Source organism: Mchenga conophoros, linkage group LG11, assembly GCF_057382185.1.
Source record: "Mchenga conophoros isolate Kocher_MC1m ecotype Shallow Benthic linkage group LG11, M_conophoros_male_GT1.1, whole genome shotgun sequence".
Taxonomy (NCBI): Eukaryota; Metazoa; Chordata; class Actinopteri; order Cichliformes; family Cichlidae; genus Mchenga; species Mchenga conophoros.
The window spans coordinates 13,546,085-13,555,111 of NC_140536.1; the positions used below are offsets into that span (position 1 = coordinate 13,546,085).

General features: G+C 39.1%; 1 protein-coding gene across 2 annotated transcripts; it reads left to right on the top strand.

Moving 5' to 3' along the window:
• Positions 1–4,881: 4,881 nt before the first annotated feature.
• LOC146563738 (nuclear receptor coactivator 7-like) lies at positions 4,882–9,027 on the top strand. 2 transcript variants are annotated; one of them, XM_085291012.1, is made up of 7 exons: positions 4,882–5,003; positions 5,826–6,018; positions 7,037–7,177; positions 7,320–7,472; positions 7,584–7,679; positions 7,807–7,880; positions 7,968–9,027. In XM_085291012.1, exons 1-7 carry the CDS (start codon positions 4,978–4,980, stop codon positions 8,104–8,106), a joined length of 822 nt encoding a protein of 273 aa, XP_085147138.1. In that variant the 5' UTR covers positions 4,882–4,977; the 3' UTR covers positions 8,107–9,027. The 2 variants fall into 2 exon arrangements, with proteins under 2 accessions (XP_085147138.1, XP_085147139.1); XM_085291013.1 differs by lacking the exons at positions 4,882–5,003; positions 5,826–6,018 and adding an exon at positions 6,031–6,742.

A 9,027-nucleotide genomic window follows, 5' to 3' on the forward strand; every position in this document is an offset into this window, starting at 1 on the left:
AAAACAATTCACTTGAATTTTAGACAGGAAATACGCAAGAAATGACGCATATTTTATCTCCTTTCTTTTTTTTTAACCACAAACATTTCCCAGACATTGACGCCCCAACTGCAGAGGAAGTCTCACTTTGGTTCATTGTGCACAGTCGCTGTAGACCGTAGCCTTTTTTAACCTCTGTGCCCCTTAGAGTGGTTTTGCATGTAGGTCAGTGAAAGCTGTACTCATAGAAACATCACTGATTAACCTTGAGTTGGAACACCTAGACCCATTACACTTTCATCAGCCTTAAATCTGTCCTTTATCGCCTGTTACGTCAGAGTGTCATTAAATGCAGTTAAAATTAAAATGTCTCAGCTACTTAAAAGTGCTGAACAAGCACTTTTCCTTGGAGTAGGTTAAGGGGTTGTATGAGATGAAATATTGATGTCTTACAGTCACATAGGTTTATACGGTAAAGGTATGGACTGTATATGTATATGCTGACGTTGTAGCTTCTGACAGAAACACACAACGAACACACTGACTAACAGTCTATGAACTAGTACAAACCAGTTTTTGTAAACTATCAGATTTGCTGCAGGAGAACAAAAGAAACAAAAGCATGATTGCGTTAATCTGGTTATGTGTACTCAAAGTTCCCAGCAAGAAGATTTTGAGGAAAGGAAAATCAAAAACTCAAAAACAAAAAGGAAACCAGCTACGGACTGAACAAGATAAAATGATGTAAACCCTAAAACATGTATAATGTAGTTAAACTGTAGGTAACCTGATCATTCATAGACTTATAGACAAGATTGGATTAAAATCTTTAAAATTATTACAATTGTAATAAAAATGTACAATCTATAGTCTAGTAGGACAACCAAACCGAAATCAGACACTTTCACCAAAACTGTGCGGAAACTGTCACTACGCTTTCCACAATGAACTCACTTACACACACACACACTGTGGGTTTACCTGCTTGTTCACCCACACACAAACCACTGCTGTATCAGTTTTGTAATAAAATGACAAATCAATTATGTGCCGAAATTTCCCCGCAACCTACACATGAATCAGGATGTCTCTACACTACACATGTCAGAGACAGATCCTGTATAAAACAGCACATGCATATGCTTCATGACCATGAAGCGTATCCTGACCCTTAAACTGATTTCTGAATCAAATCAATCCTCATGTACAGTTCAAACTATGGGCAGGACATTTTTCTTATATACATATGACCTGATTGAATATGATTTCAGCACAGACTCAAAACAAGTTTCTTCAGTTGCACGCATACAGAACTTTACTTTTTCTTTAGCAAGACTGAGTAAATTGTTTTTTACATATGAGGTTTAAGTAATGACAAACTGTCAAAACATATTTTTACATTCTGTATAACTGTTTTAGGAAATGACATCAAAATGAAATAATCTACTGAACCTGTTCAAATTTAATGCTTAACCGGGAACAACATTCAGTTTTGAGTCTAGCTTGTTTGCAACAATTAAGATGCGTTAGAGGTTACATGTCCAGCAAGGCCCGACAGTGATAACTGAATAAGCCTGAATGCGGCCTTCTTCTTCTTCACTGCCATTGTTGGTGTATTCAGATGGTTCATTGTGTAATAACAAGTGCTCACCAGCAGAAAAGCGTAACATTTACAGCACTGACACACTGTTGTGCATGTGAGTCCTGCATGTGAATACAAAAAACTATTAAGTATTAAAAAGTATTGCTCTATCTTGGGTGTGCTTTTTGCATTTTCTTAGCATTGCCCAATAGCTGCTGCTCTATTACCAAACCACAAACACTTTGTCTACCATTACAAAAAACACAATAATAACTATATTTAGTGATGACGTCATGGGAAAATGAAACTGCCAGCTTGTTGAACGTATCTGGATGAGTATCAGTGTATTTTGTGAGAAAGGTTAAGTACACCACTGGTAGTAAACAACATCACCCCCTTATACGCATAACACAAACTGAAAACCGGTCCATGAAAATCGTCTCTGTGCAAGAGTGTTTAAGGGTTTTCGCTCAAAGTTTTAATGGGATTTTTGAAAAGGATTTCCTTTGATCTTTTTTGATACTATTTATTTGTAAATTTTCATCGTCCTGTTGAAAGGTCCAGTCCATCTTCATCTTTTAGTCAAGTTATCCTGAGCTCTCTGAATAGATTAATTGAATCGTTGAGTCAGTGACTGCACACTGACCATTTCCTCATCATGCTCTACAGTTAATATATGAGACCCATTTTATTGAAAGCTACCTTTGGTCTGGTGAATATATCTCCTTTTCACTCATCTGCACAGATAATTTGACTAAATTGGATTTTAATTTAGGGACGTCATGAGCTTTCCTCTATCACTTCTCATAAACAACAACCGGTGAACTAGTAAAACTGACTGTTCTGCATGAATACTTTTATTTTAGGTGAACTCATAAAGCGGCCTTTTAATATCTAGCCTATATGCACTTGAAATTTACTCCACATATCTCTATGCATACTGTACATTAATATAATAATGTACAGTATGCATAGTGCAATCTACGTGAAAAATCGTGCTCATTGTTTTTTTACACCCATCATCACTCTAATGCTGCTCGTGCTCGAAAAACCGGTCGGTCACGGTCAGCACGTGCCAGTGTTGTGCCACAAACTCCCGTCTGTCTCCTCCCGTCTTTGTACCTTCAAGACATTTCGCTGTGAAGGACTGTTTACGTCTCAGCGCTGTTGTGAATGCAAACGAGACATTTCCGGCGTTTCTTACTTCAAGTTAAAAGCTTTGAAATGGTGATCCAGCTTGATGCTTTTATTGTGAAGGAACTATCGGAGATGCACACAGGTGTGTTTATCGAACTTCAATAAGTTTTTCTTTTCTTTTGTCCTCAGCGCGGGTGAAAAACTCGGGCTGCACGTAACCGAAGCTGCTCACTGCAAAGGTCGGTGCTGGTAACCAGAACACGGAGGGCCCCCTCCCCCTCCACCGACTCATACAACTTTTTTGTCGCCTAGTCGTCGCCAAAAACCAAAAAAACATCTACAGCTTATACAAATTTAAATTACATACATACATTTAAATCCTACACTCCTCTTGCAGGATTGAGGAAATAGTTCGTACGTGCATGCGTGCATGGATGTTTTATGGTATTTGTGTTCTTGTGTGTGAGGCTGTGTGTGCATGTGTGTGATGTGGACTCAGTAGGATTTTTTTTGTGGTTTTTTGTATGTCTGGCTGGAGTCGTGCAGGGAACAGACAGGGTTGAAGAAGAGGTGGAGCAAGAAATGTTCTAGACAGTATTGCTAAGAGCAACGTGTTCTTTCATCTGAAAATCTTTTTAGGATCTCAGGATGGCCTGTGCACACGGACAGCTGTTTTCAACTGTGATGAACCCTGTCACTCCATTATCCCACTGTGCAAGACTAGTTTCTTGCACGTTAACTGCTGTAAACATGCACGTTTCAGTCAGCACAGGATAACTACATTTAAAGCACGATGTCAGCATCATCGGGAACATTATGAATCTCACATTAAAAATAAATCCAAGTAGGTCCTCTTTGAGTCGATTATAACAAGGAGGTAGGAGTGTTCCTGCAGGTGTGTGCACGCGTGTCAAGCTGACATTGCTGACTGAAGAATGCATCAGTTGTGTGTTTTTGACAATAAGTGCATGCATCTGCTTGTTTGCACGTGCATTTACTGTATATACTCATATCTGTCCGGGTAAATCTATGTTTATTGATCTGTGTTTACTAATCAATCCTGTCACTGTGTCACAGTGGACACTGTCTGAATTTTTATCTTTTTCACTCTATTGGTTTTGTGTAAGAATATCAAGGCTGATTGCTGACCCCAGAATGTACCCATTGTAATCTTCTGACCTCTTCGGCTGAACATGAACAAACCTATGTCATTATTGCTGAAGAAAATTGTGGAAAAATCTGGTCAAGAAAGTGAAGTTATTTGGAAAGTACAAGCTCAACTCAGCTCTGAACAAATTGGATTACTGAATCAACAGCTCAGCGTGTTCAGATCATTTGGGGCCCTTGAAACATTTGTTTGTTAATCTAAATGGTCAGCACTGAAAACTCATCTTTTCTAAATGGTCAATACTACAGTTGAGGTCCTTTTTGTTAAGACTTTATAACAATCTTATAAGAAATGGGAAGGATAAGATAAAAAATCATAGGTGCAGGCAGATGTCATTGCAATCATCAAGTCATTCAATATAAAAATGTACTGAGGTAGCGTAAACCCAATAACTCTGTTCTAACTGGGTGTTTTCTACAGACCACCTTCCTTTATTGCCTCATCCTTGCTGATTTGATGCCAAGCCGTTGACCATTTCCCCCTTTATATTGTTCAAAGGAAACCTGAGCGAGCAAGCTGCAAGAAAGTCCTTGTCCACTGTCATAATCTTATATATAATTTCTTATATATAATATCTTATATATAATTTCACTGTTTTAGTGATGCATTTACACATAAGGAGCTTTTCAGTATCTGGTGTTAACTTTGCTATGCATGATTCATTTTAGTGTTCTGGATCATTTTGCACTAGTTCTTTAAAATCTTCATCTGCAAAGCTCTCATGAAGTGTAGCTGTAAGATGAATGTACTGGACTGAAAAGTGCAACAGTGGTGTCATTCACCACTCATCCACATCTTAGCTTTGACACAGAATTCAGCTGTGCTCCTGCTAACCTTAATGGTAGAGCTGCAGAGCAGGTCAAGCTAATGTATCACTAGCTTTGGCTTTCAGGCGCTGTTGTGTAATCCCTGCATGAATACGTGCAGCCCGTGTAAGCTGTGTGAAGAGGGAGTGGGAGGGTTAATGTTCACTGAAGCTTGATTCAGCAGTTGTCCTGCTCATATAAAAAGCGGGAATGGCAGAGACTCAAGTTCAAACGCTTCATCAGCGCTGAGAGTCCTGACTGCTTCTTTAAGAGATTTTTATCGGGACATTCATCTCCATTCAGCCATGGGAGTTGCATATAGCGTTGGAGAGTAAGTAGAACAAATCAGTATATCTATGAGCATTGTTATGCTGGGTGCTGGGTGATTATGGTGGTGCTAACTGCATTTGAATCAGACAAAGCTTTAGTTAGTTTCAGCTAATTCAAAGACGTAAACGTGCCCTAAAACTGCAGAAACGTAAAAGATTTTGATTGCACGTCAGATTTCAAGTGCATGCAAAAAGAAACTGTCATGTGAAAATGTTGAAATGAGTGGTTTTTTATGTTGGATGCGTACATTGTGACATACGTTGAACCAAAGGAAGCAGTCTTAGTCATTGAGTCACTGAGATTTCCTTTCAAGAGTTTGCTGGCTTGCAGCAAAGAGTCTGGCATGGTAAACCAGAGAGGGATGGAAGAGACTAGAGGGGATTTCTGAACTGTCAGTCATGTCTGATTGAAACTGTAGACAAAGCAGACTCCAACATGGACAGATGGAAATAGTGATTTCTCATTCCCACACATGTTCCAGGATTAACTCAAAGATGATAATTGCTCAAAAAGGTTAAAACAAGTATAACTGTTGCAGTTTATTTCCAGGTACATCTTAGATTGCAGAGGCTTTTTTTTTTTATAGTTGTTATTATATTGTAACTTCTATGGAAAATGGAGAAAATGTAGCCTGTGTTATTATTCAGTATGAGTAACTCTTTAGTTTTCTGATATTGCCATGTCATTGTGCTTCTTAGCATTTTACTTGATCTCAGGAACCCTTTAAACTCTTTATCTAAGGTATAAGAAGTCAACCATCTACAGCTATATAAGTATACTGGTAACCTAAAAACCCCCTAAATTTTATAATTTTTTTTTACAGGGTTGACCACCTCTACACATTTTTTGCGCAGTGGTCACCAGAGGTCTGCCACAAAGGCGACAAGAACCAGTGGAAACCGCATTACGTCATCAAAGACAAAAATCAGAACCACATTCTGGTTGTGGAGAAGGACATCGCAGCGATCAATAAGATCCTCAGCAAGCCCATCAACACCGCCGCTAAAAAGTGGGAGGTAAGATATACACAAAAACATACATTATTATATCTCGAAGGTTAAGCACACACAGAACACTCCAAGAATCAGCTCTCTGATGCTCAGGTGTTCTTACGGTGCTTAAAAATGTTTTTAAACCACCTTTCATTAAAACAAAAAAACCCAAATACTTTTTAGTTTGAATATTCATGGATAGTTATACTTTAGCTCTAAAAAATATACATAATATTCATATTATGTATTATTCATTTGCACATACTGGTAGGTTAACAATTACAGAAACATAAAACATGATTTTGTTAATTACCAATACTGTTAATTTAGTGCGGCTGTGGCATAAACCTTATAATGAGTGGTGGCCTGACAAATTTGTTGGCAGTTATTGTTAAAAGTTAAAAGTGAGGCTGTGGGAATGCCCTCTGTCTATATATGGACATCCTGTTTCCTTCTACAAACCTAACCCAGATTTTGTTTTCCTGTTTAGTGAGAAAAGAAACTGTTCACTGTCAGAGTTGACCAATGTGCAAACGTCTGCTAAGATTTCCAACCAATAACACTTCAGACATTGAAAGGGAAAGTAACTCAGTGTATATAAAAGAGCTGCTGGATGGCAGTTTGGTTAGCAGACATGTGGTACAGCAGAAAGCAGCGCTTGACAGGGAAATCAGGAGCTATGAAGCACCTACCAGAAAATATTAAGGTGCTTTACATTGCCAGTGACTGTATGGAGCCTTATGTTGAGGTAAGATTACTCTGCTGAATGTATTCATGTTAGGAAGTGCAGTGAAGTTACTGTGGAGGTTCAAATGTTTTTCTGTCACCATACTTTGCTGCTTTGTTGTCATCCAGTAGTTCAGTTATTGTGGTACTTGTGCTCAGTTTTAAATAAATCAAAACTTTTTAATATGCAAGGCCCCTAAACTTTTCTCGAGTAACAAAAATGCGACAGCAGTGAGTATTACTGTGACAGTAAGCAGGGAGCGAATTTGTTTGATGACAATGAATATATCTTTGCAATTTTCTGCTTGCCTCACAGATCATCACTGTGAAAGACTCCAAACGCCGCCAGAGTCTGTGCAGCTCAGACGACTCTGAGGCAGAAGAACTCAGTTACCACGATGTTCTCCCTGTCCTCAGCGACCACAGCCTTCTGCTAGATGACCACCACCTGGAAAAAGTTAGTAAAACTAACCTTCACATTAAACTAGCTGGACATTTGGTGCAGATCGCAATCATCAGAGGTTTTTCTCTGAAGGTATTGAGAAAATTATTATTAGTCTGTCAGGACATAATCTGATGAGCAACTCTTTGTCAAACAGCTTGCTGCTCAAATGCCAGCAAGGACCCAGGGTTATCAATGGCAGCTGGTCTACAGCACAGCCATCCATGGGAGCAGCCTGAAGACTCTGTACAGGAACATGGCTGAGGTGGACAGCCCTGTGCTGCTGGTGGTCAAAGACATGCACAAAAAGGTTTGTATCCTGCTCTTTAGTCTCCAAGAATTTTCTGTACCAAGAAAATGAGACGCATTCCTCCATTACCAGCATCTCCTTTAACAAACTGGTGTCTTGGTGTATTTTCAGGTGTTTGGGGCTTTTTCTTCAGATCCATTCAGAGTCAGTAAATACTGCTACGGTACTGGAGAAACCTTCTTGTTCAGCTTCAATCCCGACTTCCAGGTAAGAGTTGAACTTTTATTAATGTTTTACCTCTAGTCTATTTACAGGATGATTTTTCATGAAATTATTTCACTTATTGTAGAAATCTGCACAGAGTTTAAGATGTTTTTATGTCTTTGTTATCTAGGTATACAAGTGGAGTGGGGTGAACTCGTACTTTGTGAGTGGAAACTGGGATTCATTGCAGCTCGGTGGAGGAGGGTAAGTTATACAGTTATTTATTTATTTTCCTATCAGTGAGTTTTCAAAGATCTGATATTAAAGTTCTATTGTTCTCTCTGTCTTTAGGAGTGGCTTTGCCCTGTGGCTGGATGCTGATCTGTACCGTGGTTCAAGCTTTTCCAGTCCAACTTTTCACAATGCACCTCTCTCCACAAATAAGGACTTTATTGTACAAGACCTGGAGGTCTGGACTGTGCAGAATTGACTGTGAACATCTAAAAAGCCGAGCTAAAATCAAAGCAGGATCTGTTGTTCTGTGTGGAGCTCCCAGACTTCAAGACGTGTGGGCCGTTTAGCCACTACTGTACGTATCCTGATGGAGCGTCTGCTGTCGTCTCTGCACATGGTTCAGAGTTCCTCTTGTACAGTATGAAGCCTGCTGACGGGGCTCTCGGGCTTTCTGCCTGCTGGAGCTGTGCCTATTGAAGATGAGTGCCTCCCTGTAATTGTGTAGTTCAGGGTCATGCCACTTCAGCTGCAGCCTCTGTGCTAAGCCCAGTCAGTAACTGGCACCTGAAGCTCAAAGACCTCCTAGACTTTCTCTCTGATTAAAGAGAGCAGCATTGAATGAAAGGTTTGCAGCCGCTGTAATGAGATTCAAGATTTAAGAAAGAATCTATTTTTATTTTATTTTTACATGAATGCATATTTATAAAAAGATGATTTTAAAAGGATTTTTTACAGTTTGCATTTCTGTTGAAGTATCAATGTGTTGTCATATTAAATTAAGTATTTAATAGTAAATCACTGTAACACTGGTAGGACCAAAAACAGCTGATCTGGTTTTAACATTTTCCATGTAAGTGAGGACCAAAATAGGAGCGCTGAAAGTAATATAAGGACAACATTGCACTACAAAAGCTGATTGTCTGCTAGATGTGCTGCTTGAGGAAGAAGGGACCTTAAGTGAAAAATGTTCTGCTTTATGTAAATGAAGCAACCAGACTGTGAAAAACACTTTGAATAAAACGTCAAACACATGGATTTGACGTCAAATAGACAGATGTTTATCATCTGTGCATTTAAATACACTGTTCAGGAAATGGCAAAAAATGGTACATGACCGTCAGGCAGTGCTGGCACTGCCACTGTTTTCTTGTGAAATCACATTAAAAGTTTGTGTTTC

Bases quoted from the DNA above. Each gene is read 5' to 3' on its own strand.
- LOC146563738 (XM_085291012.1), top strand. From the start codon at position 4,978: ATGGGAGTTGCATATAGCGTTGGAGA. The intron at 7,680-7,806 runs GTAAGAGTTGAA...TTTGTTATCTAG, and splicing joins GCTTCAATCCCGACTTCCAG to GTATACAAGTGGAGTGGGGT. The intron at 7,881-7,967 runs GTAAGTTATACA...CTCTGTCTTTAG, and splicing joins TTGCAGCTCGGTGGAGGAGG to GAGTGGCTTTGCCCTGTGGC.